At 43.1% G+C, this 22,282-nt stretch overlaps 1 protein-coding gene across 1 annotated transcript in view; it reads right to left on the bottom strand.

The window, feature by feature from the left end:
- Positions 1–22,282, bottom strand: part of LOC138597770 (peripheral-type benzodiazepine receptor-associated protein 1-like) — a 66,609-nt gene that overhangs the window by 11,419 nt on the left and 32,908 nt on the right. The window contains exons 7-22 of the mRNA XM_069669276.1: positions 16,103–16,270; positions 13,549–13,632; positions 13,311–13,400; positions 13,043–13,165; positions 12,849–12,953; positions 12,582–12,632; positions 11,812–11,844; positions 9,663–9,843; positions 9,199–9,288; positions 8,542–8,747; positions 5,729–5,835; positions 5,526–5,635; positions 4,563–5,438; positions 2,409–2,560; positions 1,804–2,280; positions 1,194–1,571 (exon numbers count right to left, since the gene is read on the bottom strand). Coding sequence (XP_069525377.1) covers positions 1,194–1,571; positions 1,804–2,280; positions 2,409–2,560; positions 4,563–5,438; positions 5,526–5,635; positions 5,729–5,835; positions 8,542–8,747; positions 9,199–9,288; positions 9,663–9,843; positions 11,812–11,844; positions 12,582–12,632; positions 12,849–12,953; positions 13,043–13,165; positions 13,311–13,400; positions 13,549–13,632; positions 16,103–16,270 — 3,231 coding nt within the window. The remainder of the gene's footprint in view (positions 1–1,193; positions 1,572–1,803; positions 2,281–2,408; positions 2,561–4,562; positions 5,439–5,525; positions 5,636–5,728; positions 5,836–8,541; positions 8,748–9,198; positions 9,289–9,662; positions 9,844–11,811; positions 11,845–12,581; positions 12,633–12,848; positions 12,954–13,042; positions 13,166–13,310; positions 13,401–13,548; positions 13,633–16,102; positions 16,271–22,282) is intronic.

Consider the following 22,282-nt stretch of genomic DNA (forward strand, 5'->3'; position numbering starts at 1 on the left):
GTTATTCCAAAGTATGAAGGAATGATTGAAAACAATGAGCAAAGATACACGCTTGAATTATTCATAAACATCACAATTCGTCAGTACTTCCCAGCAGTATAAAGCAATACTTCCTGATGATTTAATGAATGCAGTTTACTGACCCGGGCTGCACAAAATGGATGGATGGATTACCCAATTAAAAATCAAAAACTTAAATATGTTTCATTAGTTTTTGTGATAACTTTCCCATTGTGAAACATAATGATGAGTTCATAATGCTCATTATTGCAACTAGTAGCTCATAATGCTAGTACTGCTAGTAGAAGTGATGTTGTTGTTGAAGGTCGAGTCGTGCTCACTGAAACTTTATTGAAACGACTGCTTGGCCTCCTGCACGACAGTCCACTGCAGCAACAACCCCCCTCTCTGTTATTAGGTTTATAACAGCTCCAGCCCCCTACATCAATAACGTTATGAGGGATGGCATGCAAGATGAAATATTAAAGACTTTTGCAAATGAAGATTTTTTAACCCGTCTAAGCCTAAGAAACAATAGCCCCTTTTACACTGCCAGTTCAAGGCGGGATTATTACGCCTCTGTTACGTTTCGTCTTCTATGTAAAACGCACGGAGGCGTGATGGTGGGGGCGAAGTCGCTCCGCCTCAGAGCCGGCATCAGAGGCAGTAACAGAGGTGAGACGGCGTCTCTGTAACCAGCAGAGCCGGCAGGGCGGAACAGCGCTGCATGTGTGTATTAAAAGCATGCGCTGTTTGTGTACGCCTCGCGCACGTTTTGCTTCCACACTGCTGGAACATTATGTAAAACACACACTGGGGCGGTTGCTTGGTCCAATGTAAAACTGGCAAAGGCTGCATCACGGTGGAGCTTCGTCATGGCGCTGAGGTGGAACCGCAGTGTAAAAAGGGCTAATGTAACGTAATGTAATGGCTGCTCTCTTCCTTCAAATGTGTTAGATTTCCCAAACTTCGATGGAGATGACGACGTTCCCTTAAATCTCCAGCTTATCAAACAGATGAGGATAACCAAGGGTGATTTAATCTGGTATAATCTGCACATAACTTTCATTTTCCAGCATAATAAACTTCCTCCTGTCTGATCAGTTCTCAGCAGTGATTCCACTTCACCCACATGCTTCAACCATTCCTTTAGTGAAAACTATTTTGGAGAGTGTCAATAAACTGGGGCTGACCTGCTGCCTCCTGATGTACTCCGGCTCTTGGTCCTGTCTTAAGAACTCCTCTATGGAGACCAAGCGGGTGTTCTCTCGCTCCTCCTCTGTCTCTGACTCCAGCGGTGAAACAGGGGGTCGGTGGAGGTCATTGTCCTGAGGGTTAAGGAGGTCTGTGATCGGGGCTTTGGGTGGCGTGGCTATGCGCTCAGGTGTCCCTAGCTTGGCACAGGGGTCGTCTATGAACTCTGTGATAGATGGGAAAGGACGTATTGTTCCAGGGCTGTCTGTGTCTCTACGCTGCTCCAACACTGCTGCTGCTGCCACGGGTGGTGCAGGGGCTGGTGCTGCTACAGGACATGGTGAAGGTACTGAGGTGATGGGGGAGGTCACATGAACCTGAAGACAAGAAACACAGTTAATACAACACTTATTAGTTTACTTTATTGTTCTAGAACATGGGTTTTTAAGGTCTAACAATGTGGGCACCAAATCAGACAAGATTCAGACATGTTAGAGGAAACCTTTTGTTTCGAGCATCATGGACCTGTTGTATTCGGCTAACAGTTTGAAAACCTCTGATCTAAAGACATGTCTCTTATATAAAGAAGGATATCAGTGTAAGGTTTACCATTGGAGTAATGGTGGAGGCCACTGGTAATGTGGCCTCACACACAGCCAAGGCAGCAGCAGAAGACGGGTTGGCCCAGGCCCTCACATACGAGGCAGAAAAGAGACGATCTTCTGAGTGGAGAGCATGAGGAGGGTTGGCAGCAGTCTCCACTGTGAGGCCAGAGATGTGTAAGTCTGATGGCAAAGAGCTGGGCAGCACGGACACTTTGGCAGCAGAGTTCCCGTAAGATGGCGGAGGGGGCAGGTTACTGGACCCTGCAGGGGTGCAGGATAAGGGTGACACTACTGGGGCGGTGACGGCTGGGCCTGACATGATGGCAGAAAGCTTGGAGGGCACATTGACTGGCAAAGAGTCACAGGACTCCCCGTGGGCGGACGTTGTGCGGACAGTAAGCTCCTGAGCCACCTGCAGGGACTGGATCTGAGAGGGGCCCAGCAGCGCACTGCCAGCTGTCGGGGAAGACACCTCGAGGACCTTGGATAGGAGAAGAAGGCATTACAAGGAATTACAAAACACCACCATCTTAACCAAAGCCAAAGAAAGTCAAACCTATACTGAAATTAAACCACAAAGCATTGCTGTGTTAAAAGGACTGTTCTTGCCTTTCTCCTATCAGCATATATAGTGTATCCAGTGACACGGACTCCGTTGGAGGTCCCAGCAGCATCTATAGTGACAGGCAACCAGCTGATGAGAGCGATCCCCGGGGAGGGGCCGTGCTCCAGCTGTACGTCCAGAGGAGCATCGGGGGGGCCTGCAGGGGGTGATAAACATCACACCACAGTCAGAGGCAAGAAACAGAAAGGTTTCTATATTTATATGACATCAAGTGAATTAATCACACTGAATACAGTGCGTATGAAGTGATTATCACAATGGGCATGTTAATCTACTAGGAAATAATACTGAACTAATATTCTAAAAAAGGGACAGTAAGAAATTCAGAATCCATATACCTGAGTTCCCAGACAGTTGGCATGAAACTTAAGCAAATTTGAATGATCATTCAGAGATATCCACTCAGATATAATATGACAATCAACACAAGTAGAGTTCATCTAACAGGCCTGCGAGTTATTCACGGAAAATAAAGTAATAATGACAGTATGGTACCACAAACTACCAGCGAATGGGATTAAAAAGGACATATCATTAATTCAGTTCCATCACAAAGAATTCAAAGTCTTTAAGCCTCTGCTTTTACTCTTGTGCAGGGCCTCGTGGGCAGGCAAGTGAAATACCAAACCACTGGACAAAGTGTACTGCAAGATTAAAATTCCCACAATAACAAAACCAGGAATCATATCTGAGGTAGGAATGTTTTATCTGTAGGTGTGGTAGAGGATGGTATCTGTCATAAAAATGTAAGTCCCCTTTTTTCAGTTCCATTGAAGCGAACACGGTGCCAAGGTGCTCTGGCTACTGTGTGGAAGGTACAGAGTCACGTACACTCACACGCAGCTCTGCTAACTGTGTTGTTCTAAGCGAAGAACCGATGCCCAACTGTTCAGAGATATGTTGTGACGAGCTGGGCAGAACCAGCTGTGGACGGTCAGTTAATCTATATTTGCCAATTTTAAATCGATATTAGAAATGGAGAAAGGCAAAAAGATGTATGGTCGCCGTGGCAACCATTTCCCTTTCCGTCATAACCAAATGATGTCATTTGCATATTGTCACCTGAAATCGACATGATAGTCACAAAAGGTGATGTCTACCCCTATAGTTCATGGATTATAACGATACCACATACAACATCATAAACTGCTCAGGTGAGTAGATGATGGTGAATTCAGTGATGGCGTGAGAATAATATTAGAGAGTCGCAGCCCAGAGTAGCAGGAGTCAAATATAAAACGGAGCAACAAGAGAAAAACAAGACGTGGTGGAGCGTTGGCTGTCAAAAAGCAAAGGAGTCAATTTGTCAATACATCAGATTTAAAACCAATCATAATGCAGCATGTGATGACGTCACTGAGGCAAGTGTGGGGAAGGGAAATTTGCGCCTTTTTTTTAGAATTTCCGAAAACTCCAATCGCTTCAAGGTAGATGTCAACATTCACCTGTTCATAAAACCACTCATACACTGCTGTCTAGATCTAATGCTGAACTCGTGACTTAAAGTACACTAACACACACTCACACACCGAAGGCTCTGTCTTTGAGAGAAATTGGGGGTTCAGTATCTTGCCCGCGGCCACTTTGACATGCGGACTTGACAAGGTGAGGATCGGACTGCTGATCTCTAGATTAGTGGAAGATTAGTGGCAGCATCTTGAGGCAACACCTCTAATCTACACACCTTCAAGCACACCATGCGAGGACAGACTCTACAGATAGCTCTACAGATAATAAATGTCAATTGATAAGGAGGACACTGCTGAGGACACTTGAGGTGGCCCCATATATACTATCTCCAAAAGACTGGCATTGGATGGACCAAAGCATGCGTACTCTTCAACAGTCAAGCCAGATCTGAACCGGATCTCAGACCTCTTTCTTTCACACAAAACCCCACCAGAGCTTCTACATGAAACTGAAATGAGTTGAATGCATTTCTAACGGTGGAATAAGAATGTATTTATCGGGCTGGGTTATCTGTGATTTTTTTGTCACTATTCTCGTGTTAGTAGCTCATGGTAGATGTAAGTACTTTCTTAATCTCGCAGATACATGACCCATACACTGCGTGCAGGTGTCGTTATCATGGCACCTCAAGAGTCCATTTCATATTAAAAGAAAAACTAAATCCTGACCTGCCATCAGCGTGGTGAAGTTGATTGTAGCGCTTCTGTGTTCACGTCGCTCCACAGGTAGCTCCCATGGCGTGCGGTGCGGCCGTGCCTCCACTTTGACTGTGTACTGCAGGCTCGGCAAGAGGTTATTGAGGCACAGCGAGTAGCAGCCAGCCTTCACCAGCTCACACTCCTCCTCGTTCAAGGACACAATGTGCACATAGTTACTGTTGCTGGGCAGCCAGGTCAGGTTGGCAGAGGTGGCGGTGATCCTCTCCACACGCAGCTGTGTTGGCGCCACGCAAACGTCCCGTCCGACCAGCATGCTGCAGCGCAGCTGGTCCGACAGGCCCTTCTCCGTCAGGCTCTGCACTGACACACGGTAGGCCTTGAGGTTTATGTCCAGCCGCTCCAGCACCGCTTTGGTCTGGGAGCCAAAGGGCACATTGAGCCGAAGCTCCTGGTCCACATACACATTATAGCTCCACACATTGCCCCACCCAGCCGGCACCAGCGGAGGGTCCCAGCCGATGATGATGCTCTTGGCAAGCTGCTTTATGAGGGTGAGTTTACGTGGGTAAGGCACAATGTCCACTCCCACCTCCTCCAAATCCAAGTCCAGGCCGTTGGTGAGGGGGGCTGGGACAGCCAAGGCCGATGCAGAGTCTGAGGGGGCTGAGGCAGGTCCAGAGGCGGCATGGGTCTCTGTCCTTCCTGAGGCGCTGACGCCCAGGTGGAGGTGATGCTGGTGGCTGGCACTGTGCAGGCTGCTGTCTAGCAGGGAGTTGTGGGACACGTCCCCTGTCTCTGGGTGGTGAGCGCTCATGACATCGTCGTCCGATACACGTTCCACAAAGTTAGAGGGGACCAGCCCTCTCCGTCCATCCATCAGTTCGCCTGTAAGGAGCACCAGTAGAACACTTACCACCACGTAGAGACAGAGATATGAAATTATAGACACAACAATTTATACTCCAGAGTTACCTTCATAGAAGCCATCATCATCCATGTCTCCGTACACATAGATGTATTCTCCAGCAGTGAGTGGAAGCTCCACTTCAGGGTTGTCATTGGGGCCATCGTAAGGATTATAGCTGTTGAGCATTAATTAACAGGAAGTTATTTTCGTTACGTATTAAGGAATGGTTGATATAGTGAGTCAAGTCTTGCCTTACTTTAACACTCACCTGTATCTTGCAATGAAAACCTGAAGCTTTGCTGCTCCTCTGCTGGCTGTGTAAGGTGCCGGGGCCACGTCGATGTCCAGCTCCTCCACTTCACTGGCAGTGTCCACCTGAGAACACCAAGAACACAGGATGATCGCCTGGACCTCTGGCAATCTTTCACTGATTGCATTAGAAACTCACATAAGCTGTTTATTCCCAAAGTTCATGTTTTCTCAACATTGGATTTTGCTATTAACTGTAGTATAAGTGTTGGATGAGTGTATAAGTATAAATTAAAGCTGTCAAAAGGCAGAGCAGTAAAGACAATAACCACTGACTGTAAAGTTACTGAAGGTAGAATCTCCTCCATCTAAAGAAAGAGACAGTTCAGCTATTGTGTGCCATCAGGTACTATCAATAGCTCGCTGTTACAAGAGAATCACCTTGATTTTCATTCATAGCAGTTACACACAACACAATAAGAGAGGTTTATTTATAGCTTCCTGGGAAAACCTTTTCAAGGATAATCACTCACAACTACTACTGTATAACCTTCATAATCCACAGAGGCGAGTGGATTATCTCACTAAATATGAGCTTTATTCACTGTGTGCAGACTAGATGAACAGACCACCGACCTGTCTGTCATGCAAGTCCAGACACCGACTCTTCGCAGACACAGAACAACAGAAATCCTAAAACATGGCTGCAGATTCTAACAGACTCTCAGAATGAGCAGAGAGAGCGTTAGCATACTCAGCGTGTACTAGCGTGAGATGAAAGAGAGGTTAAGGAAGGCTTTTTAATCCATTAAATCCACACAATCAATGTGATCGTGCATGGCCGTCTTGGTAATCTTGATGAGCAATCTGCCTGTCTCTGTGGATACAAAGAAAGAGAGGAGCTGCAGGCAGAATGCTGGCACAATGATATAACCAGGAAGATCATTTATAGGACAAGGGAGTATCCATACAATCCCACAGCCAGAGCTTAAAGGTGATACTAACACACCCATCACACGCAGGTGAAGAGACAACCATCGAAGCTGTCAGACATTAAGAGCTGAAGGCAGCTCACAGTTCTACAAACTGTAATACATTGCAAGAGTTATACACTAAATATCACTAACATGTGCATTCAGTTTGAGTGCATTTAACAAGTAGTAACAAGTATATTCAACAATAACAGACACTGTGTGTGTAAAGTCAATAAAATACAACAATCTAACAGGGGGTACAACACTGCTGCGGGCGTACAGTTTAACAGGATCAGTCATGCATCAATACTTGAGTAATTATATTATATTTTTTTTAATCCATCCATCCATTAACTATACCATTTATCCTGTTCAGGGTAGCGGGGGCTGAAGCCTATCCCAGCTGTCATTGGGCGAGAGGCAGCAGGGGCGTGTCCAGACCTTTTTTTGATGGGGGTGGCCCATCTGGGACACTGACTGATGCAGGGGGGCTTAAAGTATGGATGCGCACACACGTCCAGATGGCAATTATTTACCATTTCTGTCTCCACTAATCATATAACTACTAACACTAAGGTATCACACAGATCTTATATTTGTTTTGAAAAGGTTTTTAATTTAGGAATTAAAAAAAACAGAGTGTTTAACTTTATAAATCCTCTGTTCTTAATTCCTTAAGGATTAAAATAAAAGATGCATTTCCAAAGTCAGTTTAAAGAACCAACAAAAGAAAAAGTGCTTCATTAAAATGCCACAACAGCTACTAGCTGCCCATAAAGTTGGTTTGAACATAAGTCCTGCATCTGACAGAGCAAACAGCGAATCATAGTTCAGGATTTTGGGGTGATTTCAGATAATCAGATTTCAGGGGGGGCCTATGCCACCCAGGACACCCTGCTGGACATGCCCCTGAGAGGCCGGGTACACCCTGGACTGATCGCCAGTCAGTCACAGAGACAGACAACCGTTCACGCTCACATGTACACCTACGGGCGATTTAGAGTCACCAATGAATGTCAGCAGCATGTCTTTGGACTGTGGGAGGAAGCCACGCATGCACGGGGAGAACAAACTCCACACAGAAAGGCCCACTACATCCGGACCGGATTCATACCAGGAACCTTCACACGACAGCGCTAACCACTGCACCACCGTATTAAAAACTGAAGTTTGATAAACCTCACTTTATATCTAATATTCCTATTTTTAATGCGTTTGTTTGTTATGTTGCTAATGTTTGCAGAAAGCCAGTGCCGATACTGAAAGACATATAAAAATCAAGCAAATTGATTCGAGCTTAAAGTCGAGCAGCAATAAAGAAAATAAAGGTAAACATAAAAAATACCATCAGTAAGAACACATTTTAACGCTTGTTTTAAAGCCTTCTCAGGCTCTGTGCTTTTTTGGGGAAGAAAAATATCCACTTGAAAAGCGTGACTCATGAAGTGTTTCCCAGGTTATCGTTTGGATAATTAGACAACAACGGCGCAGCACTGTATCGTACCTCTTAATTTACAGTCTTTTTATTTGTACCAGAAATATTTTGCGCTGGGAAGGGGGTACTTGGCTGAAAAGTTTTCAAAGGGGATACATGATAGAAAAACATTTTCAATATAACAAAACATAATAATTTTTCCAGGAGCAAAGTTAGTATTTCTATCACAATATGAGTACAGTGAGCAGTTTCTGCTTCATGGACAAAAAATAACTAATTTAAATCAAACACTGAAAATGTTTTTTTTCTACACTACACCTCATGGACGCTGACTTACGTTTGTTGTTCCTAATAAATTAAAAATTCAGCATTCATTTTGAAATGAGTAACAAGTGATGTACTGCACATCTCATAGGCCAGTACCTCATGTGTGGGGCTTGATTTGTGCGGGCTGAGGTGGGTGTCGGACTTGGGGGTGAGGTGTGTGGTCTCTGACTTGCTGGAGGTGGAGCCTGACTTGCTGACGCTGATGGTGGGCAGCTCTCTGTGCTTGGTGACGGGCGAGCGCTCCACCCTGGACAGCCCTGCAGCGTGGGGGGTGGCCCCCATCCGCAGTGCAGCTGCCACATCTAGCAGGAGAGATAGAGAGAGAGGAGGAGGATAAATACATAATCCAAGACTTTAACAGACAACCCCCGGCCCTCTCACTGGTTAACCTGGTGCAATCCATGAGCAGCTAGGTGGGTGAGGTCACCGCTCGACATGCAGGAGGCGGCTCAAGGTTGAACCTGGCTGATTAAACAGTGGAAGAAAAATCCTTTCTCCATCTGCCTGAGGTCAGAGGTCGCACTACCTTGTGTCACACCAGCACTGTTAAGGGGCTTAACTGGTTCATTTCTCACCGCAGCCCTCGAGCGTCCACCCTCATGAGACTGTGAGCGTTACAGAAAAGCTCTGAGACAGAAAAGCTCTGTGACAGTGCTGGACTGTGATGGTGTGGGTAAGATGACGGGTTAGAACATGCCATGCTCAATGTGACAGTGTCCAACACGACAGAGACTGAACCGAGCGGATCGTTACCCTCAGGGCAGGAGAGAGTGTCCCCTCCCTCCAGACTCCAGAAGGCTATTTCACCCAGAGACACCATATCCCATGAGCCCCCTGTGCAGTCTAAGACACATGAAGAGCGAAGAAGAAAGAGACAGAAAGCAGGAAAGATTTGGGCTAGAATTGCACTGTTGTTAAAAGCATAATGGATGTTGTTTTGTTTGGTGAAAAGGAAGAAAGGAAGAGATTGTGCTAAATTTATATTTCTAAAACATCTATATAAAGATGATCCTCACCCTGTTGTTAAACCCTTTGCAAGGGAAAAGAAAATATATTGACAATGCAATACAATGAAGCCATTTAATTAAACTGAATTAACTGAAAAGCAGAAAGAATCCTCTTTGTTAATAAACCAAAAGCCCTCAACAACAAATACTCTCCTGACTGTACAGGTCTGAGTTCTGGTTGTGAGTGTATGTCATGGTGGTGTAGCTCACCTCTCTCTGTAGTCAGGCCCACCCCATTGGTCAGAACAGAGAGGCTGGGATTGTTAAGGAGGCTCGAGCCGGCCAGGTCCACCTTCGATGCCTGCAGTCGAAACTTGTCCAGCTCTTGGGACAGCAAGCCAAACTGTTCGCTCTGACTGCGACATTTCTCCTCCAGGTCTCGTACCTTTGACTACGCATGGTGCAAAACACACACATATTACACATTACATACATTATAATTCAGTTTTATTGTTTTCAATATACTTTACGTAGTAAGTGTTTTAACATAAGTCCTAACAGATTTCAGACAATATCTTTATGGTAGTTAAGCAACCAGCAAAAGTAACGCTGGGACTGCTTTGGATTTCCTAACAACGAGCACGGGTGGACAGGTTCTGTCAAACGCAGCAGCACAAAGTAACCTGTTGGTATCTTGGTGCACACACTTGGTGCACACATCAGACTACTATAACTCAGCATTCAGCCCGTTTATAACAGAGACATTGGATTACTGTGAATGTTTTGTTCTTGCATTACAAAGCCAGTTCCTGCCATGCTCTGTTAGTAGATATGATTCTGCCTTCTCGTCCGATGTGTGTGCCGCTATACACCAACCGGACAATAATATCACATCCTGAAAAGGCTGATTTATCACTTATTGAGCTGTTGTTTTAACCACTGCATCCTCCAATCTATGTTGACCTTTTTGCATATTGTGCTGCTGCACGTACATGAACCAAAACAGTAAGTGCGTTTAGAGACCCACACAATGTGCTAGCATGATTGAAGTCGGGCCCAGCATGTTAATAATGTTTTCAGTGTCCTGCAGAAGCTTTAAGCCACTAACTTATGACATCTGATTTTACACAGTTGTGATTAATTTGGTACTTAAGCAGAGGTTAAACATGAAACAAATGCAAAGCTTCTACTATAATGTTTAATTAATAAATCATAAAATGGAGTGTTGCAACATGTGGTCATTTTTGTAGACAGACAGAGAATAGTGACACATTCGTGATAACCCGCTAACAGAAAAGATTTGAAGGTTCAGTGGAAAGAAAAATGGAGGGAAATAAAGGCGGGTGGTTTTCTGGTGAGATGGGAAACAGGAGTAAACAGCAGTGAGAGGGGGGAGCACAGGTTGTGCTTCTGTCTTACACATTCACTTAGCTACACAGCAGGGTATTTTGTCAGAACACTTCAGGTTTCTCTTAGCAACACTGAGTTTCTATATGTGGCTTATTTCACTTCAGGTTGCGGTGGGAGTTTCCTGGCAGGCTGATCTGACAGAAGCCTCAACACGAACATGTGTGAACAACATTTCCTGTCAGCTCTCAGCTCTGCAGTCTGTTCTTATCGAGCTACTCTGAGCTCAAATGAATCCTCACTTACAAACAGCAACCAGGCTCAGTGATGTGCTTGGTATGTGGACATTGTATACTTAATATAATGAAGTCACACGATAAGTATGCTTGATAAGTGTGCAGCCAGGAGTGATAACACAGACACACATTGTGGGGCTCATGTGAATGACCTGATTAACACACATGTTGGTAACCTAAAAAACACACATGTAGAGACACATGTTTGTACCCCTGCTTTCAGTTACACTGATTTGTAAACATTTTAAAGGTTTAAATAAAAGCAACAGGAGTTATTTAAAGGAGCGAGGGAGGGTTTGCTGAAGGAACATAGTTTGACACAGGAGGTCTAGCAGGCTAAAGGTTAACAGTACCTGCATGCAGTCCAGTGTACTCTGGTTAGCCAAAAGATAACACAAAGGACAAAAAAGGTTTTCAGAAGTTAAGACATGCTTGTGAAACAATCTGGGAAAGAAAGAAAATATTAAGAACACAGAAACACAGCAATCTGAGAATAGCTCGGCAAGAATCAGAATCACGAGGACGAGCCCCGGCCCTCTGCAGCCAACATCTGCCGACTGAATGAACACAAATATTCTGTTTAATCTTTCACAGGCTGTTTTAAACAGATTGTGAAAAGGCGTGTGTGTTGACTTGGCACCAAAGCTCAGGTTCTCAGGAGGGAAAGAGACTTTCTCCTGTGATGCTTTGGGTTGAAATAGAGACAGAAAGCGAGAGACACAAAGCGAGAGGAAGGAAACGAGCGTCGTTTAAAAACAGGAGCAGCTATACTCTACCAGCTCCCTCCGCAACACAAGCTGAGTCAACTCCTAAAATAAAATAAAAGCCTCATTTAGGGACAAACTCTTCTTATATACATGCACAGTGTGTAAAACTGAGACACAGACACAAACGTATACAGTCATCAAGTGTGGATGATGAAATTTCTGAGGTTTCCTTCCCCCCCCCCCATTCAAACTCAGCAGCCAATCAGACGGAGGGAAACTTCAACTGTCTGGGTTCATTTTGAATTCAAAGTGCGTTACACTCACACCAAGAACAAGTCTAAACGTCACACGGCAGTGGAGACGCCATCTGTTCAAACGGTTTTCAAGGCCCATGAGTGCTTTACGTATTTTGTGCAGCAGCGTCTCTGCCAGGTGTGCAGATAAGAAGAAAGAGCCCATTGTACTCTATGAGCACGCTGCTGCAGGGTCAATGGGACGTCGTTCGTCTACTAAGAGCAGCAGGATTGTTCAATATTTATACTCTTTTTGCTAAAGATAAGAAACACCTTCTCTAATAATGAATTACATTTGATCTTGTCAGACAGGAAGTCACCGGTGCATTAAACACTGAGGAAGTCTGACAAACACTCCTCCTCTCTTTCATGTTGGGGCAGTAAATCTAGTTCCTCTCTCTTCTGTGATTGTAATAGAAACTGCCTTCTTTGATTTTTGTGTTGATAACTTATCATACATTCTTGAAAGAAACTCGTGGCTCTACTGTGAGGCAGGTAAAAGTGGCAAAACAATTGTTTATTCACAGTGTTGTAATACACACTCACCTCAAGCATCTGAACCACTCCCTCATGCTCCCGCTTGGCAAATAACTGAGCCTGTTGATTAGAAGGACATCAAAGTCAGGGTAATGTTGGCTGTTTAAGTCTAAAATACATCACAGCCAGCTGCTTGATTTGCATCCAAAGGTTGCCTCCTGCTGGACAAAGCCCCAAATGTTCCAAAATTAGGCGTAGAGCAGCCTGGGGACTTTAATTTTAGCAAGAACAACATTTGACGAATGTGCTAAGTGCACAAGAGGCTGACGTCCTTACCCGCTGTAAGCGTTTGATCTCATCCTGTTTGAACTTAAGGATAGCCAGTGCCTGCTCATGTTCCAATTCCAGCTGCTGCCTTCGCTCGGCGACCTCACGCATATGCTGTTCAAAAAGAAGGAGATCATGTTGTAAAGGAGCATGGCGAGATGTGAGATTGGAAATGAAACACAGAGTATTAACCGCAGCGGCACCTTTAGGACCTGCTCTAGGTTCTCCAGTTTGGCACGGAGTCTCTGGTTCTCCTCGAGAACTGAATTGTGTTGAGCGGTCACTTCAGAGAGATCTTCCCTCAGCTCCTCATTCTCAGCCCGAGTCTGAGAAACAACAGCAGGTTTACTTACTTACGTCATTATAAAGACAAATTATACTTTTTCGTAACCTCACTCCTATCCATAACTCTTTGTATGCTGTACCACTCGTCTATCTTGGCTTAAACTGACAGGGCAGTGAGACACTGACCTGGTCGAGCAGCTGTGCCTTCCTCCTGAGGAGATCTGCCTCCTCCTTCAGTTGCACATTTTGGCCTCGCTCATCCTCAAGCTGGCTCTCCTGTTACCAAACAGACACAAGATGACGTTCAGATAAAGCTCAGGAAAATCCATGACTTCCAGGTCAGCTTTTTGTCAACTATGCTGATGCTTGAATCCGACTGGAAAGCCACCAGAGAGTGTGTGAGGAAGAAAAGAGGACAGCTTACCAAATCCAGACATCTCTTCTGTCGCTTCTTTACTTCATGCTCAAGGTTTTCACATTCTTTTCTCTTCTTGCTCAGCTCACTTTCCTGAACAAACAACGAATACGAAGCAAAAATAAACATACTGAAGCCTTATTCTAACGATTCTACAACTACATCTTATTCTATACAAGGTTCAACCTGAACAAACTGTATTACTGTATTATAAACAGCTGGATAAAGTGTATTATAGCAAAAACCAGGACAAACAATATGTAATATGACAAATGCAGAGCACATTGGCTTTAGTTCCATATTGACCTCTGACATTATGGCAATGAGGTATTGCAAAGCTTAGCATCCTTTAATTATTCTAAATGCAGCTTACATGCAGAAGCAGCATTGCAGAGATCAGCTTATTTCAGCGTGGCCTCTGGGCCTCAGCAAGTATTACCACTGTAGCTGTTTGGGGGGAGGCTACAGGACAGACAGGCTAATTGTAGACCACCGGCAGCTGACTGGAGGAGAGACAGGACTCACCAGTGATGACACAGCGAGACAATAACCATAATTAAACTGCAATCTGTGCACTGATTTGCTTGATTGTTCATCAGTCGCAGCTCTAAAGACCTGGATAATGAATTCTGCGTATCAAGCGATGATGTGATTTTGTTCAGTCACAACATGACTGTGAGGCTAAACCAGCACGACGGTTCCACTGATTGCAGCAAAAAATAATTAAAAACTGTTACACAATAAACACTTCTTACTAAACTTTTCATTTGTTGTGGGTCCAACTTCTTTTTTCTCTTCTGATTTTTCAGTCGCTTTGTTTTGCTCTTAACATGCTAACTGAATTCTTTTTTAATCTAATCTGAATCATGCCCAAAGGCTAATTTATGGGATTTTGAAATGGGGCTAAATTAAACAGATGCCATGAGCACGCAGTTCTCGTATCCCTGTACTCCCTGATAAAAACAAACATCAACAGCCTGTGAGGTTGTAGTAACGCACAGCAGTGCTCTGAGCTAAATGCTAATGCCAGCATGCTAACACGCCCACAAGGCCAATGCTAACATGATGATGTTTAGCAGGTAGAAATGAATGAACCATGTTGACGATCTTAAGTGTGAAGGCATGCTTACATTTGCTAACAAGTACGGCTGAGGCTGCTGGGAACGTCAGCACTGCATAGTTACAGATAGACACACTGTGTGTTAACCTGATGACGCTGCTAAATGAAAGGAAAAGGGATCACTAAAGTTAGAACACTGTCATAACTAAATGTCTTCTAACTGTTGAGATATTTTGGTCTGGATCAAATGGCCGACAACACTACAGCACTACAACAGTGGCCTGTCTGAAAATATCAAATGAATGTGTTCTGGGCTGATAAAATTCATTTGGGATTACGTCATGATTAACTTTAGTCTACATCTGTCACATTTATCAAAGATAACAGTGACCTACTCTCTTCCAGTGATTCTGTCTGACTCTGTGAGGGACAGCTCGTCTTTCATGTTAGGCTAAGATCATTTCAACAAACCAAAGCCTTTAAGCTTTTCACCATGCCCCCCCTTTAAACTAAAAAGACAAATAAATTCAGTTTCTCCATATGCAAGCAAATGTAATCATGCAAAGCATAACAATTACTCATGTAAATGATGTACTTGCTCATTGCCTATGTGATTTTGCAGCTTTAATTAGGGCCTAAGTAAAATGAAAAAGCTGCGAGTGCAGAAACTTTGCATTTGAGCAAAATGTATCTCTTAGATAAACAGTGGTACATCTGCACGCTAACATGGCAGCCCAGAAAAGTGCAAAATCAGCTTTTTCAAACTGCTCCTCAGTGTGAGGGTAGTGCAGAATGTAGATAAGGCCTTTATGGGCACAGCCATGAAAATGTGCACGCTCAGTGATCAGCATGGACACACGCAGCTTGTTACTGTTACTATTTAAATCTAACTGATGTCATGTACTCTAAAAACAAACAATGTCCACAACCTCCTATTTGCATCCTGACAGAGCTGAGAGGAAATATGGTCTATTTAAGCCATGAGACCCTCTTGTAGAATCAGCGAGCGCAATATACTCTCCTGTTTCCAAGGGACGAGATCAAAATAATCCCAGCATTACATAACCAATCTGACCATAGTTCTTCCTTCAGCGGCAGGCAGCTCAGGCACAGCAGCACTGAATTAGAGCTTCAGTTTCACATGGAAATGCAAAGCAGAGAGCAAAGCTAGCATCTGCAATTATACACAAAATACACACATTGCTCCCCAGTGGTTTGAAGGACTTTCATGAATGACAGTCTGGGGAAAAGGACTGATTTGAGAGCTGAGCCTGTGGCATTAAATAAACCTCTACTTTACAAACTGAAGCATTTAAAGTCCTTATCTATTTTCATGTCAGCAATTTTAAGCTGAGTGTTTTGCTGAAAATCAAACAGAAAAAATCCAAGTACGCCATGTTAGCACAAGATAAACAATGTGTTTTAATGCGGTTTGAATCTTGTGCTACATGACGGTGTCATTATGAGATATCAGCCAAATATAAAGAGGCCAGACGCTCTCACCAGAAAATGTAGGCGCTGCTCCTCTGTGTGCTCCTCCTGATGGGAGGGGGGCGGGCTAAGGCCCGGCTGGGGCGTCACTTGCAGCCCCGACTCCTCCTCCTCTCCGGGAGTCTTCTCACACCTGGATGGAGCTTCATCTAACACCACACTCGGGGTCTCTCCTACAACCTGATAGAGACAATCATTCAGTCAGTCATTTTACAGAGGTATTATTGAAAGGTCAGCAACAGGTACGTCTTGACAAGCCCCTGTTCTTATCTTAAAAACATGCAGGCTTCTGAGAGAGGGGAGTGAATGTATGATTGTTATCCAGCAGAGTAACACTTCACATCACGCCCCCCCCGTGAGTGACGGATTAGCAGCAATCCTCCTTCCTAGTGGTCCAACTATAATCAATGAATAATCCAGGGGGAATCCCTTCAGCAGCACATTAGCAGGATACTTCGTTTTTCTAATTAGGCTGCAGCGTAAAGAACTCATTGCCTCGCAGTGGGCTACTTTTAGCTTCGCCCCGTTATTAACTCATTGTTAATTGTTTGATTTGTCCAACCTGGACCCAGGTGGGGGGGCAGGCTGGCATTGGTTAAGGGTTAAGAGTCGGGAATCAGTATCTAATTTTAGAGCAAACCTACTTATGCTCAGAGTAAAACTGTGCTAGTGCAGCCAAGGCCATGACCCAATAACAGGATCAAGGGCGCTCTGCCACGTGCTGCAAAGGGGATCTCTCCTTTTTTACAAAGGTATGTCACTCCAAACTTCAGGTACACTGGTTACAGAATGTATTTCTCTAGAGACCGTCAGAACACGGTGTGGAAAGAGTTGTATACTATACTGACAATTTCTATTTAGGGCTACCCAGGGAAAAAAACATGAACACATATTTTTGGAGATTCACTTCATCATTTGCAAAAAGATAAAGAATATAAATATATTATTATTATCCAATTTGTTATTTGTTTTCTGATCTGTACTGTCAAGATTTCCATTAAATGTTAATATCTAATGTTTAAACATAAAAACACAACAGAAAACAAATCGAGCAAATGTCACTCAATATTTGTTTTCACTTGGTAACCTGCAATTTAATTAATTAACTTCACTAGATTATTTGAAGAAAAGGGACGATGAACATTTGAACAAAATGTAAATGCACACGATTTAGCCAGAAGGCTAATTTTCATTTGTAATCCCTTTTGCCAGATGTTTTTTAGGCCTCCTGAAACAGCAAAAAATTTCACAACAAAAAAAAGATTTGCATTGATCCCAAAACAGTTTTTGTAAAAATGATATGTCATGGCAAAATCCAGAGATGCTTGTTTTGCATTTCTCAGTTATTATTTATTATTAAATATTATTTAGCATTAGCGTTGCTCCTTGCACAGAACAGCACAGGATTCATCCATGCATCCATGCTTCAGCTGAAAACTTCCAAACAGATCTCCCCTTAAACACTGGATCAATCAAGACTAAATATTCCTCAAAGGCATTTTGTTAAGACGTGTCAAACTGAATCCAGACAGTTCGTTTGATGAAGAAGGAAGATGATTTTTTTTCATTTCATTTTTTCACCATGTCTTCATTGATTCCTAAAAGATGAAGGTCAATTAAATAAAGCTTCTCCGTGTGCAAACAGGCCATCCACTCAGTTCCAAATGGAATGAAGCACAGCAGAACAATTACTCATGTAGATGATGTACTTGCTCGTTGCCTACATAATCCTGCAGCTTTAATTAGGACCTAATTCAAATGAAAAAGCTGCGAGTGCAGAAACTATGCATGTGAGCAAACTATGTAAGTACAGCTTGGAAAACAGACATTTATAGCAGCACATGATCTCCAATACAGTTCAACATCTGCACATAAATAGAGCAAAATCACCTTATATGCACCATATATCATATCATATATACTAAGATACCTATCAAATCTATCCTCTGAACTATTGTAATTGCAGTTTGAAAACCATGTGAAAGTTTCCTGGCATGGGTCCATTCATTAGCTTTACCGCATAAAGGGTTCACTGCGGGCCGGAGCCGATCCCAGCTGACGTGCAGGTGCTTAAAGCTGGAGGCTTGTCTCCTTTTCTCACGTGAACCAGCTTGCAGCTTTCGTTTCTAAGACTTTTTGTATGTTCAAGCACCATGGCAGATACAAGAGACCTGAATATAGGAAGGATGAGTCATTGTGACAGGTTAGCACCAGTTCAGCCGCAGGCCTGTGAAGTGAGGCTGTCCCCGGTTTATCTTTTGGACAGGAGACCATATGGTGTTAGTAGTGGTGACGAAAGGCCGGCAGGAGGCACTAATTCCATTGGCCCCTTTACAAAAAACAGTGCACAGGAATGAGAGCTTTGGACAAGCGCTCTGCTGATTTTTCTCTTCACGATTGCAGTTGGTGGTCATCCTGTCAAATCCATCGCAAGCTAAGTCGTGCCAGGTGATCTACGCTGGCTGGCAAACGGCCCACTATTGTATTTGTCTGGTCACAGTTAAATCAGTCCGTCTTCTTGTGACTCCTAATTAGCTCGTAGCACTTCATACCCATTGAGTGGGCTGGCTTAAGTGAGTGGAGTTTGCTGCTACAGTCTGGCACCAAGAAGGAAGTGACACATAGAAGGTCATTATTATTAGAATGCTTTTACAGTTCGTCTCATTTTCTAAGCTCCTCACTCACACACACCTACTGAGGACAAAAAGTAAAAAGTTGAAAAGCTAAATGATGAAAGTACAGAAATAGAATGGAAGTGAATGCACCAGATGGAAAAGCTATAAGAGGTGTAAGCATGACATAATATGAATTAAAACTGACCTAAAAGTAATAACAAAGTAAAATATTACAGTACATAGAAAGCATAAAATCAAGTCTTCAAAGAAGTGCAGCAGTGCAAAGGAGAAAACAATGTATCAGGAGGGAGATAGCTAGCTGAGGGCTGAAGTGAAGAGATAAATATCTCGCTTTATTTAAACAGCATTTGGTGAGCTTGTTTCCCTGATATTTATAGGAAGTGTGTTCCATAGCTCTGATGTAACTGACAAAGGCTCAATCTCATAAACCGACTTCCGATGATCGCAGTGTTCTTAAGGGTAAAAAGCTAACAAACAAGTTAGCAATGTAGCTTGCAGCATGTAGCCCTCCATGGGTTAGGACCAATGACTGTATATAAAGATGGAAGACGCGTGTCATTGTATGAAATTGATGCCAAAATAGCCTCCGTGACGGGCGCTGCCATCTTGCAATGGTGATGTCATTTGGAGCCAGAGTTGTGCAGTAGAGATCGGCGGGTGGAGCGGGTGGAGCGGCTGTAGCTACTTCCGCTAACCAAAACACACACTGAACTTACTGGAAAAAACGTCAAAGATCCCTCATGTCGGTGTGTTTAACATCAGAACAGCTTCTTGTGTTGGTCTGAAGTTAACGTTCACACGTGACTGTAGTGATTGTTTTAGTTACGTCTCTTCTCACAGTTCCTCCTCCACTCTGCTAATCAGGAACAGATCGGCTGCTGGAGCCGGATTTGTCAACAGAGCTGTCAATCATCATTTTTACAGCATCAAATAACTAATTAAAAATAAACTTGTCAGAAAAATGAACACATGGACATAAATCAGCATGATAAGAACTAACTATAATGACAGAAACCATGTTTGAGAAAAATGTATTTGAGGTGTATTTCGATTTTATAGTTTGACTCATGTCCCATCTGTTAACATAGAGGAGGCGGGCTTTATGACCTATACTGCAGCCAGTCAGCAGGGGGTGACAGAGAGGGTCTGGCTTCACTTTTAGGGAGCTGTCACGTCGGCCATCTTTTTATACAGTCTGTGGTTAGGACCCAAAGAGGCTGCCTACACATCAGGCTGGTGTGAACTATGATATGATAGACAATACAAAGGTAACATACATCTCACTGAGCTACTGTGATCAATCTGAACCATGGACTGTATGATCTAAACTTAGAGCATAGAACAAAGTTCCTATATGTGCTGCATTAGCAGGAGAACACCTGGGCTACACCTTCTTCTTGCTTGTTGAACCCTCATTTTATATTCTGCGCTTTTGTTCAGAAAAAAATCGAATGTCCGCCAACTTTAACAACAGGCCTCAAAATGTCTCTTTTATGGCTAAAGGGACAGCCACAACAAGTAATAAAGCAAGGTTCTTATTGGTTATTTAGCATTGTCATCATTTCAAATAAAAGAAAAGTAATGCACATGACTAGTTTGTTCTATTAACACTTAACTGTAAGTGTCGGAGCTCTTTGTAGCTACAAATTAAGGAAGTATTCTGATTGTTGATTGATTGATTTTCCTATTTTGACCACTTGCTATGGAAGATGAATAGCCCTGAGCTGGACTAACGTGCACTCTCCTCTTGGTTCTGGTTAACAGCCGAGCTGAATTTCTGAATGAGCTGAAATCTCCCTTTGGTATTTTTTCGGGAGGCCAGTTAAAAAGGCATTACAGTCATCGAGTTATCTGAAGTTAAGGCACAAATAGATGTTTTAGCACCTTTTTGGTCCACAGATGGTCAAACTTCAGCTATGTTTCTGACGTGTTGTTTATGAGACTTGAAGTTCTGAATCTAAAATAACACAGCAGTTTTGTCACCTGAGATTAAACAGAGCAATCACTTCTATAACAGGAGAGCTCACAATGCTGAGTTCAAAGCAGACATAATCAGGTTCAGGCCACATGTGATATAATTCTGACAGGGTTTTGACGAATGAGCATGGGGGGGGATATTACATAATGTCTGATTTATACAATGTAATGAGGTATAAAGGGACTGTCATAGAGAGCATTAGAACATGGCTTAGGTTATTATGAATCACTTCAAAGGTTTATGTGCCAACACAGTAACCTAACAAAACTCTGTCTGACCTAACAAGCTGTGCATGTTTTACAGATTTTACTTGGTCATGGTGCTGTGTTTAATCCTCGGTTTTCATATGGAAGGAGAAAAGATCAGCTGAGTTTACTGTCAGCGCTCCAAGAAAACTCAAACACAAAGAGGCGTGTCCCGTTTATAATGCTGTAAAACATTTAGGAACTGTTTTAGAGCTTAACACACACAAAGAGACAAAAATGCACAACTTTTATCAAGTGTATATTCAGTTTAGGGAACATGCCCTTTTATGACATGACTTACGGCCAATGTTGAATTTCTGTACCTACTTTACATTAAAGTCATGCCTGTGCAGAAGTATGGTCTTTTGAGTGTGAGTAGTATCCATGTGTTCATATGTGTTAGTGTATACGTGCTCAGATATTTGAGAAGAAAAAATTCATCTGACATTAATCATCCATATTTGAACTATTTTTATGAAAGGCTAAAAGGTGCATCGCCACAGAGCATGATTAGAGTCGTAGTTTCTTAGTGTCTCAAGATTTACTGTTTCTCCTCTGTCCATTAGAGATATAGTTAGTGACCTTACCGGGGGAGGAGAGCTCCGTGGCAAGGGGTAAGCTCTAGATAACTTGGCGCCTCAGCTCAGGAGATAGGCAGCCGCCTCAGCTAAAGTCGTAACAATAACTCTTTGCTGTCTCTGTGAGGGTGTTCTTTCTCAAAGGTATAACATGGCTTCTTTGTCCGTCTGGAACGAGCTCTGTGTGAGATACATTGCTGACCCCTTTGCAAAAGCTTTTTGTAATAAAATACCTAAAAGACATCTTTACTGTTCAAACTGTGTAGTCCCAAAAGCACCACTGAGCTTATATGTTAGAATGCTGTGCTTTGAACAGCCTTAACTCATCATACACCATTAATCACTGTTCTAAATAAATCACTATAACTAATCATTACACAGTTGCAGAATTAATAACTGATTTTTAAAGAAAAATATGCCAGCCTTTAAATGAACATTGTTAAAGGTTCAGATACAGACAGGAAGTTAATTTAATATGATTTTTAATATAATTTTAAAAGGTGCATTTATTTGAGGCCTCAGAAGAGAAGTGCATAGTCAGCATGGTTCCTGCCCCTGAAAGGACTCATCGGGCCATCATCCTAAAATGTAAAGTTAAACTTAAACCGCACATTGATTTACTTCTTTACTGCATCTTTGATGGTTCATTTGTCAACTAACAGACCAGCCTGGATGTGTAACTTCTGCGTGGGTAAATGTCAACTTCAGAGACGCTAGCTTAATAATCTATTGTCAAATTAAATTCAAAGTGTGAT

Source organism: Semicossyphus pulcher, unplaced genomic scaffold (genome assembly GCF_022749685.1).
Source record: "Semicossyphus pulcher isolate SPU_LCO1_2020_fin unplaced genomic scaffold, fSemPul1.0.p SCAF_10, whole genome shotgun sequence".
Lineage (NCBI taxonomy): Eukaryota > Metazoa > Chordata > Actinopteri > Labriformes > Labridae > Semicossyphus > Semicossyphus pulcher.